Source organism: Dryobates pubescens, chromosome 9, assembly GCF_014839835.1.
Source record: "Dryobates pubescens isolate bDryPub1 chromosome 9, bDryPub1.pri, whole genome shotgun sequence".
In the NCBI taxonomy this organism is placed as follows: Eukaryota; Metazoa; Chordata; class Aves; order Piciformes; family Picidae; genus Dryobates; species Dryobates pubescens.
This window is the reverse complement of record NC_071620.1, coordinates 13,653,818-13,670,404: the sequence shown is the minus strand read 5'-3', so window position 1 is coordinate 13,670,404 and position 16,587 is coordinate 13,653,818. Positions and strand designations below refer to the sequence as shown.

At 42.8% G+C, this 16,587-nt stretch overlaps 1 protein-coding gene across 1 annotated transcript in view; it reads left to right on the top strand.

The window, feature by feature from the left end:
- LAMA1 (laminin subunit alpha 1) overlaps positions 1-16,587 on the top strand; it is a 111,491-nt gene that overhangs the window by 31,254 nt on the left and 63,650 nt on the right. The window contains exons 6-16 of the mRNA XM_009909928.2: positions 1,250-1,339; positions 2,412-2,529; positions 3,981-4,159; positions 5,147-5,252; positions 6,146-6,306; positions 8,502-8,642; positions 9,582-9,755; positions 11,209-11,310; positions 13,121-13,332; positions 14,962-15,073; positions 16,270-16,380. Of these exons, the coding sequence (XP_009908230.2) occupies positions 1,250-1,339; positions 2,412-2,529; positions 3,981-4,159; positions 5,147-5,252; positions 6,146-6,306; positions 8,502-8,642; positions 9,582-9,755; positions 11,209-11,310; positions 13,121-13,332; positions 14,962-15,073; positions 16,270-16,380 (1,506 nt within the window). The remainder of the gene's footprint in view (positions 1-1,249; positions 1,340-2,411; positions 2,530-3,980; positions 4,160-5,146; positions 5,253-6,145; positions 6,307-8,501; positions 8,643-9,581; positions 9,756-11,208; positions 11,311-13,120; positions 13,333-14,961; positions 15,074-16,269; positions 16,381-16,587) is intronic.

The window sequence follows — 16,587 nt, the reverse complement described above, 5'->3', positions numbered from 1 at the left end:
CACAGTCTTATAAAAGAGCTGCTAGAGAACTTTTCTAGCAGCACCTTTTTTTCTGTCTTCTATTTATTTATTTCTGTGAGGCATTTGCTTAGTGTTGGCCTCCCATTCAGCTTCAAGCTGCACACAGCTGCGGTTAGCCAGACTTTGAGTTTTAAGAAAACAAGGCAAAGGAGGTGAAGCAGGGAACAGAACACAGTGAGAAATGGAGCTCTGCTTTTGTCCCGCTTTTCTCAGACTTTGCCTCCTTCTCCATAGTTAAGGACCTCCTGCTCAGAAGTCTCCAAATCATTCAAGCCCATAACAGGAAAACAAATTAATATTAAAACACTAAATAATAAATTTAAAAACATTGAAAAAACTTAGTAGGGAGTCAAAGAAGGTAGTTTGCTCCAGCTTCAAGATCCTTCAAAGAAATAACAGCCTGGGAGGCAGCATGTCTGACCACCCAGGGCCATCTCCTCTCCCTGAACCAGATGACTGTAGGGTTATTAGGTCTGAGAGTGACTTGAACTCTTTCCTTAGAAGTATCCTCAAAAAGCGTTTCTTTTTCATCTCCCTGTAGTGTAGATACTTCCCAGGACACCCAACAGGCTAACTATGTTGATACTGCAGCTGTAACTGAACCCAGATGGTCATTTCCTGCCTCTTCCTTGCCTTGAAAATTAAATCCTTGTGTATGTTGCTCACCACCTGGGTTCTGTTCCGCTGTATCACTGATTTTTTTTAACCAAAGAATTTGGATAGAATAACACACTGGTGGCAAAGAGCTGCCCTGGAAGTGAGTGCACAAACTGGTTTTAAGGGAAGGGAGAGTTGCTATTTTAGGAAAACAAACTCTTACTCTTCAGACCAAAATTGGAATATATGAATTAGTTATGCTTCATGGTGTCTCAGAGGGTGGAAAAAGGAGTTTTGTACAAGTAAATTTTGGCTGAGGCCATACTTGGTGGTCTTTCCTGAAGCTGAGGATGCTGTGCATGCTTACTTAAAAGTCAACTTTGTACAAGTGAGTTAAAAAACGTGAGAGGGAAAAAAAAAAGCCAACATAAAAATCACAAATTGGAAGTTTTCCCCAAGGAGGCAGAAAGTCAAAGCTTCTTTTGTTTTCAGGTATTTTTATTTTTTAAGACACAGTATAGTCAAATGCTGGTATTTTGTTTTCCAGAGTAAGTAGGAAGATGTAAATGCATGTGAAAGTCTCTTATTCATCCATTTTTTAACTCTTTTTTCCTTTTTTTCCCCTCTGTAGTACTACTATTCAATAAAGGACATCTCTGTTGGTGGCATGTGCATTTGTTATGGCCACGCTCGAAGCTGTCCTCTGGATGAAGTCACAAAGGTATACTTCAAGTTCATTAATTCAATTTCACTAAGCAACTTTTCTAATTAAAAGGAAAAAAATGATTTTGCCTAAGGAGGATGAGACAGAGGAGGCTAAAAGATATTTCACAGGCCGTGCAGGGATGTTGTGGAGTTTCTCTCTCTGGAGATACTCAAAACCTGTCTGGATGCATTCCAGTGTGATCTGGTATAGGTGATCCTGCTCTGGCAGGGGGGTTGGACAATGTGATCTTTCAAGACTTATTCCAGCCCTAACATTCTGTGATATGGTTGGTTCAGTTTTGGGCCCCTCACTCCAAGGACACTGAAGTGCTGGAGCAGGTCTTAAGAGAAGCTGGTGTGGAGAGCAGCTCCTGTGAGATGGAGTTGAAGGAATGGGGCTTGTTCGGCCAGGAGAAAAAGAGGCTGAGGCAAGACTTTCTGGTGCTCTGTAGCTCCATGAAAGGGGCCAAGTGGGAGTCAGTAACAAGTAATAGGACAAAAGGAAGTGCCCTCAGGTTGCACCAGGGGAGGTTTAGATTGGACATTACAATGAATTTCTTTACTGAAAGGGTTTTCAACCACTGGAACAGGCTCCCCATGGTCGAGGTTGAATCTCCATCCCTGGAGGTGTTTAAAAACTGGAGATGTGGTGCTGAGGAGCATGGTTAGCACCAGACTTGGTAGAGTTAGATAATGATTGAACACAATGATCTTAAAGGTCTTTTCCAGCCAAGAGGATTCTATAATTCTAAATTGCATGCTATAGTTTTCTTCCCTTTCTGTGCAGTCTTACCTGGCTCTCTGGTAACATAACTTTCTTGAAGTAAGTTCTTCTTATTTGGCATTAAATTGAAACAATTTAAGAGGCTTAACAAGTAACAACCTGTCTTGCAGCAGAGATTTGTCTCTTCTTTTGTAGAAAGACTACTTCCCGATAGCTGATACAACATGGTTGAGCAGTCCGGTGCTGATTGTGGGATATTTGTGATTCCTGATGGTTTTTTTGGAGGCAGACTTTTGACAGCATGTATCAAAATATATATATTTTTTAATGGATAGCTTAAAGAAGTGACCTTTTTTATTGTTAGAAATTGCAGTGCCAGTGTGAGCACAACACATGTGGAGAGAGCTGCAACAAGTGCTGTCCAGGCTACCACCAGAAACCCTGGAGACCAGGAACCATTTCTGCTGGGAACAAATGTGAGAGTAAGTATGTGCAGAAGTTTAGATGTTTCAAAATGCTTATTTTCTTGCTTGAGGTTGCTTTTCTATACAGATCTACACTAATACCAAAGGAGAAAAACAAAGGTCTATACCAGTAGCCAAGGAAAATCTACAAACTATTAAGTGTTTTCATGAGGTAGAAGGTAGAGGACCTACTTCTTATCATAACTGCATAGATCATTTCAAGCATGTAGTAAAGTTTTCAGAATCTCATTTTCAAAGAGACCTGGGGGTTGATTTTAGTCCTGTAAAAAATATCAGATTTAGATTAATCCTTTTATATAGCCACACTGTTCAGATCACAGGTGGTGTGAAAGAGACACACTATTGGCCATTTGCTTCTAGATTACCTGACAGATTGATTTAACCAGTGCCATTATGGCTGAAGGTATTTCTAGGGCTAGTTCTTTCTCTTTGTACTGCTGATGCACATGCTGTAGAAAGTTAAGAACCTAATAGATTAAATCTACAGTCCAAAATGAAAAAAAAAAAAGGTTGGTTTTAGTTGGGGTCTTGTCATAAGCCTGAATGTCCATAAGATGTTTTGTGTCCAAAGAAGAGCAACAAAACTGGTGAAGGGTCTAGAGCAGGAGTCTCATGAGGAGCAGCTGAGGGAACTGGGGTTGCACAGCCTGGAGAAAAGGAGGCTGAGGGGAGATCTCCTCACTCTCTACAGCTCCCTGAGAGGAGGCTGGGGCAAGGTGGGTGTTGGTCTCTTCTCCCATGTAACAAGTGAGAGGACAAGAGAGGGAGGTTTAGGTTGAACATTAGGAAAAATTTCATCCCCAAAAAGGTTGCCAAGCTCTTGAACAGGCTGCAAAGGGCAGTGGTGGAGTCCCCATTCCTGGAGGAATTGAAAAGCTGTGTAGATGTGGTGCTGAGGGACATGGTTTAGTGGGGACATGGCAATGTTTGGACTTGATGATCTGGAAGGTCTCTTCCAGCCTAAATGATTCTATGATTCTGTGTCACTCTATGACTGTCTGGAGCAAAGTATCCTCTAATCTAAATCAGTGTCACACTTGTGTCCTGGCATTGTTGACTGCTCATATTTTTTTTGTATATAAGACAACCAAGAGAAGAATTAGGCTGATTAATGCAGAGGACAGAAAATTAAAGAATAATTATTGCTGAAGGCTCATATCATTATTGATATCAAGCCTGATGGGATTGTTTTAGGTCTGCAGAACAGTTACAGTGACAGAGGTTTTGAAATGTGCTTACTCGCTAGAAAATTAAATGTATCAAGACTGCCAAGTTCTATAGCATGGTTAAAGGGGAGGGGAAAAAAAAACAAACCACCACATTTTGAGATGAATTGATAGCCTCTTCTACTTATATTTTCCACTTTAAGGAATGTTAGCGTTCTAGGAATTGTTATGCAACGTAAACAATAATAACAAAAATCTGGTTTATTTTCCATTCTTCCTCAGAGTGCAACTGTCATAACAAAGCAGAAGATTGTTATTACAACCAGAGCATTGCAGAGCAAAAAAGGAGCATGGACATTCATGGACAGTACATAGGAGGTGGTGTCTGTTTGAACTGTACTCAACACACTGCTGGGATCAACTGCGAAACATGCGCTGATGGATATTTCAGACCACACAATGTAAGACCTGGAAAATGCCATTTTGATGCTTTGGTGAATGAGAACATGGTGTGATGATGTACATTTGAGTTCATTGTCATTAATATTTACCTTTTTATCAGTTGCAGGATAGATGAGATCTATAAAGGATTCATATTTTTTTATAGATGACACTGCCAAAACTTTCAGAGAAGAAATGGTTGCCCAGTTTCATGGAGGGGTGGGTCAAGTTATTGGAGGGAAAAAAAAGAGATGAAACCTGAAGTCTAGTGTGGAAATGTACAAGGAAAATGGTGATGCTTTTAAACTAAAAGAGAGGAGATTTAGGCTAGAGACAAGGCAGAATTTGGTGCTGAGTGTGGTGAAACCCTGGCCCAAGTTGCCCAGAAAGGTGGTAGAAGCTCCATCTCTGGAAACATTCCAGGTCATGTTGGACTTCTGTTGGATGTCTGTTACCCTTTGCAGCCGTCATTCATTAGTTCATATAATCCTAGAATGGTTTGGGTTGAAAGGGACCTTTAAAGGTCATCTAGCACAATCCCCCTGCTGTGAGCAGAGACATCTGCAACTGGAGCAGCTCTCTCACAGCCCTATCCACCCTGGATATTTCCTGGATATCCACCCTGGATGTTTCCAGGGATGGAGCTTCTACCACCTCTCTGGGCGACTTGGGCCATGGTTTCACCACGCTCAGTGTAAACAATTTTTACCTTCTCTCCAGCCTTAATCTCCCTCTTTTAGCTGAAAACCATTACCCCTTGTCCTGTCACAACAGGTCCTGATAAGAAGTCCAACCCCATCTTTCTGATCTGCCCCTCTGAGTGTTGAAAGACCACAAGAAGATGTCCCTGGAGCCTTCTCTTCTCCAGGATAAATGACCTCTGTTTTCTTTTCCTGTCCTCATAGGAGAAGTGTTAAATTCTGCTGGTCCTGGACAAGAAACAGATGTAACTTTACTTTTTCCAGTGAAATAATCTGAGGCTTTGACAGAGAACATTTGTTTTGCAGGTTTCTCCCTATGATGACCATCCCTGCTATCCCTGTGGCTGCAACCCCTTTGGCTCCATGAGTTCTGACTGCATTAAGGACAAGCACCATTCAGACTCACAGCGTGGTAAGGGAGTGGGAAGCTCCTGTCCTCTAAGATTCACATCTGGGTATATTTCTAGACACTGAGGTTTGAGGGAGCCTGTGAATGGCTCTCAGTTAAGTGCTACTTCAAAACAATATTAAGGAAGGTGAGGTGAGACATACACTTCTAGGAATTTGAGGTTTGTTAGATCCCTGAATGTGTTCTTGTGTGGGGATTGTGGGCTCTAACTCTGTGAAACAATGTGAAGGATCAATATTTGTTGGTTATCAGTAGGAAAGGACTAAGGCAGTGATTGTCACTCTGTACTGGACACTGGTGAGGCCACACCTCAAATATTGAGTTCAGTTTTGGGCCTCTCATTCAAAGAAGGACATTAAGGTGCTGGAGGAGGTCCGAAGAAGAGCAGTACAGAACCACAGAATACATCTGGTTGCAAGAGGTGTCAAAGGCCGTCCCATGTACCCCTTGACCCTGCAAAGGGTCAACACTAAGCCGTGCCCCTAAACACCAGGTCCACAAGTTGCTTGAACACTTACAGGGACAGTGACTCCACCACTACCCTGGGCAGACCATTGTGATGTTTGACAACCCTTTCAGCAAAGTATTTCCTAACATTCAGCCTAAACCACTCCTGGCACAGCTTGAAACCATTTCCTCTAGTCCTGTTGCTGGTAGTCAACCACAAAGAAACAGAATCATTTAGGTTGGAAAACACCTTCGAGATCATCAAGCGCAACCACTGTCCTGCTCTACACAATCCACCACTAAGCCATAAAAGCGGTGAGATGTTTTCCATGTGCCTGAGTGGAACATAACATGGAGTGTGATTAAAAAAGGAATGCTAAATTACCTTGAATCCATCCTACTGCCTTCTCTGTTCTTTTTAATTTGTATCTCTGTGTTTACTTTTCAAGGGACTTGGCCAGGTCAGTGTCAGTGCAGAGAAGGTTTTGCAGGAGAAAAATGTGATCGCTGTGCGTTTGGGTATCGGGGCTTTCCAAACTGCTTGCGTTGTAACTGCAGCCTGGTTGGGAGCATTAATGAAGATCCATGCACAGAGCCTTGTCTTTGCAAAGTGAGTACTAAACTGTCATTTTTAGGTCAGATAGAATCTGTGTATTGATTTGTGACCTTAGTAAGGGAATTATTAACTAGAGAGAGCACTTCTTTTGTAGCAAGTAGCCAGGTATAACTGTGCACCTCATGACCTAAAGCTTCAGATTAACTGTTCTCTGTACTGAAAAGCATGATAACTCTCTTTCCCCCTTTCTTTTCCCCCCTCTCTTTTCCCCCCTCTCTTTTTCCCCCTCTCTTTTCCCCCCTCTCTTTTCCCCCCTCTCTTTTCCCCCCCCTCTCTTTTCCCCCCTCTCTTTTCCCCCCTCTCTTTTCCCCCCCTCTCTTTCCCCCCTCTCTTTTCCCCCCTCTCTTTTCCTCCTTTCCCCTCTTCTCCCTTCAGCCTCAAATTAGTATTTCTGTTAATTACTGATACATTATTTTCCACAATAATGGGCCACACAAGAGTTGAGCAGGGGGGAACCTCTTGAAGTTCATTCAATAAGGGCAAGTGTAGAGCCCTGCACCTGGGAAGGAATGACCCCCTGCACTGGTATAGGTAAGGGGGTGACCTGCTGGAAAGTAGGTCCAGGGAGAAGGACCTGGAATTGCTGGTGTTCAGCAAATTCACCAGGAACCATCAACATGCTCTTATGGCCAAGAAGGCCAAGGGTTTCCTGGCGTGCATAAAGAAGAGAGTGGCCAGCAGGTGGAAGGAGGTTCTCCTCCCTCTCTACTCTGACTGAGTGAGGCCACATCCTGAGTCCTGGTTCCAGTTCTGGGCTCCTCAGTTCTGCAGAGACAGGGAACTACTGGAGAGAGGCCAGTGCATGTCTACAAGTATGCTGAGGGGACCGGAGCACCTCTGTGAGGAGGAAAGGCTGAGACACCTGGGGCTGTTTAGAAGAGCAGCCTGAAAGGGGATCTTCTAAATGCTGATCAATAGCTAAAGGGTGGGTTTTGAGAGAATGGGGCCAAATTCTTTTCAGTGATGCCCATGGCCAGGACAAGGGACAAAGGACACAAACTGGAACACTGGAAATTCCACCTAAACATGAAGGAAAGCTTTTTGCCTGTGAGAATGACAAAGCCCTAGAGCAGGATGCCCAGAGAGGTTGTGAAGCCTCCATCTCTGGAGAGATTCCAAACCCACCTGGACATTGTGATCCTGGGAATCCTGCTGTGGCTTTAGCAGGGGGGATTGGACTAGATGATCCCCAGAGGTCCCTTCCAACTCCCACCCTGCAGGGATTCTGTGAAAGGATATGTTTGTAACATCTGCTTTGCATGAAGAAATAACACGAGTTTGGAAAGACTTGTTGGAACAACTGCATTAGATATAAATACGAAATAAGATTTAATTATTTGATTACAAAATGCAAACTATAAGAAAGGTTTAATTGAGAACATTTTTGTAGCATTCTTTTAGTTTTGGTAATTATCCAAACCCCTTGAAATTTCTTGCAGCTGTAGGTTCTGCCGAACTTTATTACAAAGTTCTGTGTCAGTATTTAAAGCAGTTACAGTTACTTTTCTGAGCCAAATGTTAGGTGGTATTTATGGACTGGTTGCCAAGAGTGGAGGCAGTATGGAGGAGCTAAAAAAATGGTTTGTTTGACAATTTTTCTGACACTTCTTAGGCCTTTTGCATTATTTATCTGAACCAAAATATCAGACATAACTTGAATCTAGGAGAAAGCAAGTGCTCAGAATCACAGAGTGGTAGGGGTTGGAAGGGACCTCTGGAGATTATCCAGTCCAGGAGTGTCTCTTCAAGTCCTGCCATGCTGCTATTCTTTGAAGCTGACTGATTGCTCCAGGAGCCTGGTCTTAAAGGTGAGCTGTGCTGTTTGTAGAGCATCTGCCTTCAGTAAACATGCCAACTTTTCTCCAGATCAATCTACAAATTCCAGGTTTTCAGACAAATGGAGTGATAAGCTAGCAGAACCTTTTCAAACCCTGCCCATGTGCTGAAACCTCTCTGCAATGAAGGCTTTGCCAGAGCATGTGTAGATCTTGATGAGCTGGCAAATTCTGATGAATTTTTCCAGTCAGTTTTACTTTAAAGCTCTGAGTCTTATTCAATAATCCTGCTGTGCTGAAATCTGTTTTCTTTTATTACCTTCTGAGTGTTGTTATGCCTAAATCCTGTCTAATCCTCTGCATTTGTTGCCATAATAATGCTGATGCGAACCAAATGTTGTATGCCATTGACAGGAAAATGTAGAGGGTGAAAACTGTGATCTCTGTAAACCAGGATTCTACAATTTACAAGAAAGAAATCCTCAGGGCTGCACAGAGTGTTTCTGCTTTGGGGTTTCTGATGTCTGTGACAGCCTACCGTGGCCCATCACTCAGGTATGTCCATGTCCATTCTTTCCTCAGGCAGCTGCAAAATGTCCTGTAGTTCTCTTAGACATGTGTCCAACTTCAAGTTCTGGCATGTCTCCTAACAGAGAAATGGATTTTCTCTGTCCTTTAGCATAGTCAGTGTGTCATTCCAGTGCAGCCTTTGGCCCCTACTGGTTTGCAGTGGAGGCTGTGATAATGTACTGGAAAAAAGCATTTATTTTTTTCTGACCTGGTGCTGTTTCTTTGCATTGACGAGATAAACCCAAACATGTTTCCTTGCACTCTGGCAAGTCCAGAGTGGCTTGGCAATATTTCCAGTGCTGTTTTGTAGAGCACAGAGTGATTATAAGTACCATTTTCTTCTGAAATTAGAGCTTTTAACTTGATTTCTTTAGGGGACTTAGGGGATGCTATTTTTCCACCAAATTATCATAGTATCAAATTCCTTCTATATCTTTGCACAACTGGTCAGACTTTAGTCCCCTGTTTTGTGTGCTGATAAAAAGAGAGGAACTTATCAAACTGACCAAAATTCTGAGAGGCTTGTATGAAACTGAGCAAGAAGAAAACAGTTTTGTCATCTTGCTCCCTCTTCTGGGCCTCTGGATTTAGCTTTCCTCCAGTTCAACCCTATCTATAAATAGGGATGAGAGACCTCAAAGCCCTTGAAGTTGTGTAATTCTCAGAAGACTATGGTCATAAGTATAACAATTTTATCGAGAGGATAAAAATTACAGTCATACTTTTGTTCTCATGTAATACAGAGGTAGCCACAATCCAAGCCTGCAGTGCTTTAGTTGCATGTATTGGGTGTCAGACTGAGGTAATGAAAGTGTTGCAGAACCATCAGTTTGAATAAGTATCTGGAGAGGAGTAAAGTTTGGTGACTGCTTCCCCAGTGACACAAACCCTGACTCCATTAATATTCCTATTTCTTCTTTGCAGATATCAGACATGACTGGATGGCTTGTTGTTGACCTGTATCATGCAAGGAGTGTACAGCCTCAGCGAAGCCAGTTTGATGGACCCCAGCAAATAAGTATCAACAACACTGAGGCTGTGAAAGTGCTGAAAAGCAATTATTACTGGTCAGCACCTGAGACATACCTAGGAAACAAAGTAAGCTCTCAGCTAAGAGTCAAAGCTCCTTCTTCACTGTTTTCCTCATAAAATATTGCTCTAAATATGTAATTAAAAATTGCACATAAAGCCCAGTTTTAGCAGACTTCTCCATCTATAGTGTTCATAGTGTTCCTGGCCAGATATTGCCAGTACCTTTCTCTTACTCTTTGAGCACATTTATCTCCCTACTTCTTTCTCTGCTTGTTCTTGACACAATGTAATATCTTGTTTGGGTTTGGGGTTTGTTTTTTTTTCTCTTGACTGTTCCCAATTTATGTGCTCACATATAAACAAGCATACTTCCCCATACTCTTTGGCTCCAAAGCTTAGACCCTTCACACCTTGTCTAATACAGGTAATAGGACTGTTAAATTCCTCTTATCTGCCTCTTGGCCATCTCCCATTTCACATTTAACAGTATCCAAGCAATTAATTTGTCTTTACATTTTGCTCTTGTAACTACCCAAAGCTCTGGGTCTCCCATCTTTTGCAGCAGAATCATGGAATAGTTGAGTTTGAAGCTAGCCCAACCCCTTTGCTCAAGCAGGGTCACCCAGAGCAGGTTACCTAGGACCACGTCCAGATGGCTGTCAGATATCTCCAGAGAAGGAAATTCCACATCCTCCCTGAGCAATCTGTACAAATGCTCTATCATCCTCACAAATGTTTTCTCACGTGCAAAGGGAACCTTCTTCTGCCCATTGTCTCTTGTCCTGCCTCTGGGCACCACTGGAAAGAGCCTGGCTTCATCCTCTTTCCACTTTGCCCTTAGTTGTTGATATAAATTGATGAGATCTTCAGGTTGAACAGTCCTGTACTCTCAGTCTCTCCTCATATGAAAGATGTTCCAGGCTCTTAATCATCTTAGTGGCCCTTTCCTGAGCTCTTTCCAGGGTGTCCATCTCTTTGTGTACTAAGAACCCCAGAACTGAACTCAGAACTTCAGCTGTGGACTTAACAACTGTCAAGTAAAGAGACTTTTTCAGCTTCAACTTTAATTTCAATCCAGCCTCTTTGCCTGTGCAGCTCTCTATCTTAGGATGGTGACACAGGCAATGAAAATGAACCTGCTTCATGTGAACCTTCTTGAGAAGGGGCCTTACAACTCCCACCACACTGGGCTTCTGTGAATGTAACTCCAACATGCTGTGCCTCTTGGCCATGGCTTTAGTGTGAACCTCTGGTGCTTGTTGAAAGCCCTGTAGGTATATCACTGAATGAGGGCATTTATATGAGTCTGGAGAGCCTTTAGCTACCTTTCCCCACCCACACAGCATCAAGCCAGCACTTGTCCCTGTGCTGACAGACACAGCACATGAAACTTTTCCCCAGAAAGTGGTGTTTGTAAGCCCTATAATCCTGTAATTTGGACACTGGACTGTCTCATGTCACCACTTCTTGTTGGTTGGAGCTTATTGTGTTGGTAAGACTTTGCTCTCTGTCATTTCAGCTCACAGCTTTTGGTGGAGACCTGAAGTACACAGTATCTTATGACATTCCTATGGAGAGTGTGGACAGTGATATAGTCTCCAGCGTGGATGTCATCATTCAGGTGGATTTACTTTATTGCTTTTTTTTCAGCTTTTATTCAACTATTCAGCACCCTGGAGGTTTTTAAAAGCCATGGAGGTGTGGTGCTGAGGGACATGGTTTTGTACTAGAGTTGGCAGCAAAGATGCGGTTGGACTCCATGATCTCAAAGATGTTTTCTGACCAAAACAATTCTGATTCTATTCAGATGTTATTAGAAGTGTATGAAGGGGTTAAAAAATATTCTAATAATATTTCTACAAGTCCCTTCTTAAAAGTCATGACCAAGATTTTGTTACTACTCATTTCTCTGATTTTTCCAATCCACTTGTGTGCAATTTTAGGTATAAGAGATTAGTTTTAAAGGGTAAATATCTAAATTTTAAACTATCTGTCAAGAGTTGAGAAGTTCATCACCAAACATACAACGCTCCATTTACTGAAGGTGCTGCAATAAGCTGGAAGGACTTTGATTTGTAAAACAGATGAGCGTTCTTGCTGACTGCTTCTCTGGGTTTGTGGTGCAGTTGAAAAGTAAAGCTCTGCTCAAGACAAGAACCTCCAGGAAAGCAGTATTTTGTAAATACATACTTAGCAGAACAAAGGAGGCAACACATTCTGGTTTTTAGAGGACTTTGGGGTGTGAAATATAACTTTTTTCCAAAAGAAAATCAGTTATTTCTGCAGTCTCTGAAGCAAAAGAGAAATGAGGTTGTGGCCCTTCTGAAGCCATGGAAAATATAGACCGTCTACTTACTTTGTAGTGCAAGAAATCTAATTTAAATACTGTTGGGTTTGGTGTTTGTTTTTTTTTCTCCTCTGTGATCTGGATGTATAAAAAAGACAAAAAAATTATTGAGGTGCTGGAGCAGGACTAGAGAATGGCAGCAAAGCTAGTAAAGGGTCTAGAGCACAGGTCTTGTGAGGAGCAGCTGTGGGAATTGGGGTCGTTGAGCCTGAAGAAAAGGAGGCTCAGGAGAGACCTTCTCACTCTCTGCAGCTCCCTGACAGGAGGTTGGAGAGAGGTGCAGGTTGGTCTCTTCTCCCAGGCAGCAAATAAGACAAGAAACAGCCTCAGGTTGCACCAAGGGAGGTTTAGGTTGGATAAGAGGAACAAGTTTTTCCTTTAAAGTGTTGTTAAGCCCTCAAACAGGTTGTGCAGGGCAGTGGTGGAGTCCCCATCTCTGGAGGTGTTTAAAGTCACAGTATCACAGTATCACCAAGGTTGGAAGAGACCTCAAAGATCGAGTCCAACCTGTCACCACAGACCCCATGACTAGACCATGGCACCAAGTGCCACGTCCAATCCCCTCTTGAACACCTTCAGGGATGGTGACTCCACCACTTCCCTGGGCAGCCCATTCCAATGATGAATGACTTTCTCAGTGAATAACTTTCTCCTCACCTCGAGCCTAAACTTCCCCTGGTGCAGCTTGAGACTGTGTCCTCTTGTTCTGGTGCTGGTTGGTAGAGAGAAGAGACCAATCCCTTCCTGGCTACAACCACCTTTCAGGTAGTTGTAGAGAGCAATGAGGTCACCCCTGAGCCTCCTCTTCTCCAGGCTAAACAATCCCAGCACCCTCAACCTCTCCTCACAGGGCTTGTGCTCAAGGCTCAAGTCTATGCAGATGTGGTGCTAAGTGATATGGGTTAGTGGTGACCTAGCTGTGCTGGGTTAAGAGTTAAACTCAATGATCTTGAAGGTCTTTTCCAATCTTGAAGGTCTTTTCCAACCCAAAGGAGTCTGCCACCCTATATCTAACAATACCTGTAATTACTATATAAAATTTGCATGGAAATATGGAAAATGTTTCACTTTCTTTTCATTTCAGGGCAATGGGCAGATTTTGAGTACGAGAGCAGCAGGCTGGTCCTTACAGCCGTACGAGGAGTACTCAAACACAGTCAGGCTTGTGTCGGAGAATTTCATAGACTTCAACACCAAAAAAGCCATAGACAGGGAGAGGCTGATGACCGTGCTGGTAAATGTGACCCATCTTCTGATCAGGGCCACCTACAACATTGCCAAAAGAGCTGTGTACAGGTGAGGGAGGGAAGAAATTCAAGTTGATGTATGTATTTCTGTTTGCTGGGGGACATGGTGACCTGGCAGTGCTGGCTTAATGGTTGGAATTGATGATTTTTGTTTCCAACCAAAAACATTCTGTGATTATTTCTGTGCCCATGAAGTGCATTTCAATGGCAATATTCCTGCACTTTTGTGTTAATATCTAAAAAAAGTCCCCACTTTTTATTGAATTTTCTCAAAACCAGTCTCATCCCCAAGATATATTCGTGTGGAATGTGTGGAAAAGGGTTTTCATTTTAAAGATATCTGATAGCGGAGACACTATTTCCTCCTTTAAAAGAACTCTGCATAAAAAGCTTCTTACAGTGGCTTCTTTGTTAGAGTGAAATGCCTCTGAAATTCTCAACAGTGTGCTGCTTTTGGTATATGGCAAGTTAATCCATCCTTAACTATTGAAAACCTGCCAGGAAAGACGTTGGCTGTAATTTGTTTTCATCTCTGTCTGGAAATGTTACTGACACTCGTCTCTAAGGGAGATGAGCAGTAGGAAAATTGGGCTGGAGTGGATTAACTGGCTATTCCATAGTCTTCTCAGTATTAACTGCATCTGCATCAGATCTTACGAGGCTGTTTTACCTCTTCTCCAAAACATTGCTCTCAAGGGAATAATTTTCAGTGCTTCATCATGTATTTACTTGATTCCCTTAGCCTCACCAAGAGTCTTTCTTCCTCAGTCCCTAATTTGGTATCACTTCTATACAAAAATGACTTTGAGATTCTCCAGCATGTCCAAAGAAGGGCAAAGAAGGGCAATGAAGCTAGGGAAGGCTCTGGAACACAAATCTTCTGAGGAGTGGCGGAAGGAACTGGGTTTGTTTAGCATGGAGAAAAGGAGGCTGAGGGGAGACCATCTTGCTGTCTACAGCTACCTGAAAGGTGGCTGCAGTGAGGTGAGGATTGGTCCCTTTCCCAGGTAACAAGTGACAGGGGAAGAGGAAATGGCCTGAAGTTGCACCAGGGCAGGCTTAGGTTGGACATTGTCCAACATTTTCAAGCCCTGGAACAGGCTTCCCAGGACAGCAGTGGAGTTGCCATCCCTGGATAGATTGAAAAGATGAGCAGATGCTGTGCTCTGAGGGACATGTTTTAGTGGTGACCTGGCAGTGCTAGCTGAATAGTTGGACTCGATGATATTGGAAGTTTTCTTCCAACAATAGCAATTCTGTGATTCTATGATTCCTGTCAGTAACACTGGACTCAATATGAAATTCACTGTGCCCTTTTGTGCCCTTGATGATTTGGTGACATTTATGTCCGTTTCCGGACAACGTGTCCATCTATTTGGACTGCTTATAAAGATTTAAATCATTTTGATATAGTGGAAAGAGGGATTTTTTTAGACCTCTACACAAGAAAAACAAAGGTAGTAACAATCACAGTAACAGGAGGAGTCCACATCTACTCCCAGAACTGCAAATGTAGTGGTAAGACTCTGATCAAAGTCCTTTACAACAGAGAGCTGTTCCTCAGCTGTCACTGCCAAGGAGCAGCACTCAGCAGTGTCATTAACCTAGAAGCAAACCTTCCTGCTCCCAATCCAGTTTGGGGAAATAAATGATGTGATGTTCTCACGCTTGATCCTAGGCTGGACTCCGTGACCCTGGATACTGCAAGTGGGAATGTCATAGATATTTCTTCAGCACCAGATGTGGAATTCTGTGAATGTCCTCATGGTTACACAGGGATATCCTGTGAGGTAACTTCTACAATGGTTTATGTATGCAAAACAATCTTCTGTCTGGAGATAGTTTAAGGGCAAGCTGTCTGAAATTTTAACACCATGGAAGTAAGTTCTGAGATGAAATGTTGCCTACTGTGCACATTGCTGTGAGTATTTTCTTCCAGAAACACTAATGGGAATTTTAAACATTCCTTGAATGCTGCTTGGTGACACTGAAAGATGGTGATACACTTTAGAAAGTCACTGGTGCAGAGGAAGTAGCTGGAAAAGCTTTGTGAAGTTTTGTGGAACTTACCTTACCCATCAATAATTAAAGGGTAGGGGGCAAGAGGATGGAGTCAGACTCTTTTCACTGGTGCCCAGCAACAAGACAAGGAGCAGTGGGCACAAACTGCAGTCCAGGAGGTTCCACCTGAACATGAGGAGAAACTTCTTTGCTGTCAGTGTGCTAGAGCCCTAGAGCAGGCTGCCCACAGAGGCTGTAGTCTCTGTAGAGATTCTGAACCCAGTTGCACATTGTGATGCTGGGCACCTGCTGTGGGTGACCCTGCTTTAACAACAGGGTTGGACTAGATGATCTCCCAGAGGTCCCTCCCAACTCCACCATGCTGAGATTCTGTATTAGCCTTTTATTTCCTGGATCTGAATCACATACCGTTGATTTCTGGTTTAATATCATTAGGTTTATGGAGGCAACAAGGACACTCTTAGCAGGGAGCCTTTGGAAGATCTCAGAAGGGCCAAATGTGTTGTGCAAGTTGATATTAGATATCTGTGAATGGAAGATTAGGGAGGCAGAGCAGCCTCAGCAGAAGAGCAGGAGTTATTTTGACATATCATTTCAGTCTGAAGCCTTGTGCCACAACATCATTAATGATTCTGCAGGGGAGGCTATCTGGGGTTTATTGGCCCATAATAAAGAACTTCACATTTTCAGCTGTAGAAAACTTAACTTTTTATTTGCCTCTGGGGAACAAAGGGCTGAATGGAAGTTTTATGGAGTTAACTCTTATCCCGTTTATCCAGCACTAAATTAAACACCTCCACCAGAACAGAGCTGCAGTGACATCAAGAGGGTTAAAAGAAGAATCAGTTACCACAGAGTCAGATGGTGGGTGGTCAGAAGTGGGCTCCTGGAAAACCTTTTAATGTGTACTTTTAACACACATAAAGCTATTCCTTTTTTTGTCCCCCCCCTCGTTTCTTCTCAGTCCTGTCTCCCTGGCTACTACCGTGTGGATGGAATACTCTTTGGAGGCATTTGTCAACCCTGCAAGTGCAATGGGCATGCAACTGAGTGTGATATTCATGGTGTTTGCTTTGTAAGTCACCCTTCAAGGTGTTTATTTTAAGCATCTGTTTAGGATTTAGGAGAACATTTTAGCTGTGGGAGATGCTTATAGCATAGGTAAATGTCAGCCTATGGGTACCAAGTGTTTATATTTCTTCCTTTTCATTCTTTACCTCAGAATATGTTCAGGGGGTTCCATTGACATGTTCTCCCACAAAGGGTTTGTTTCAGTTGATCA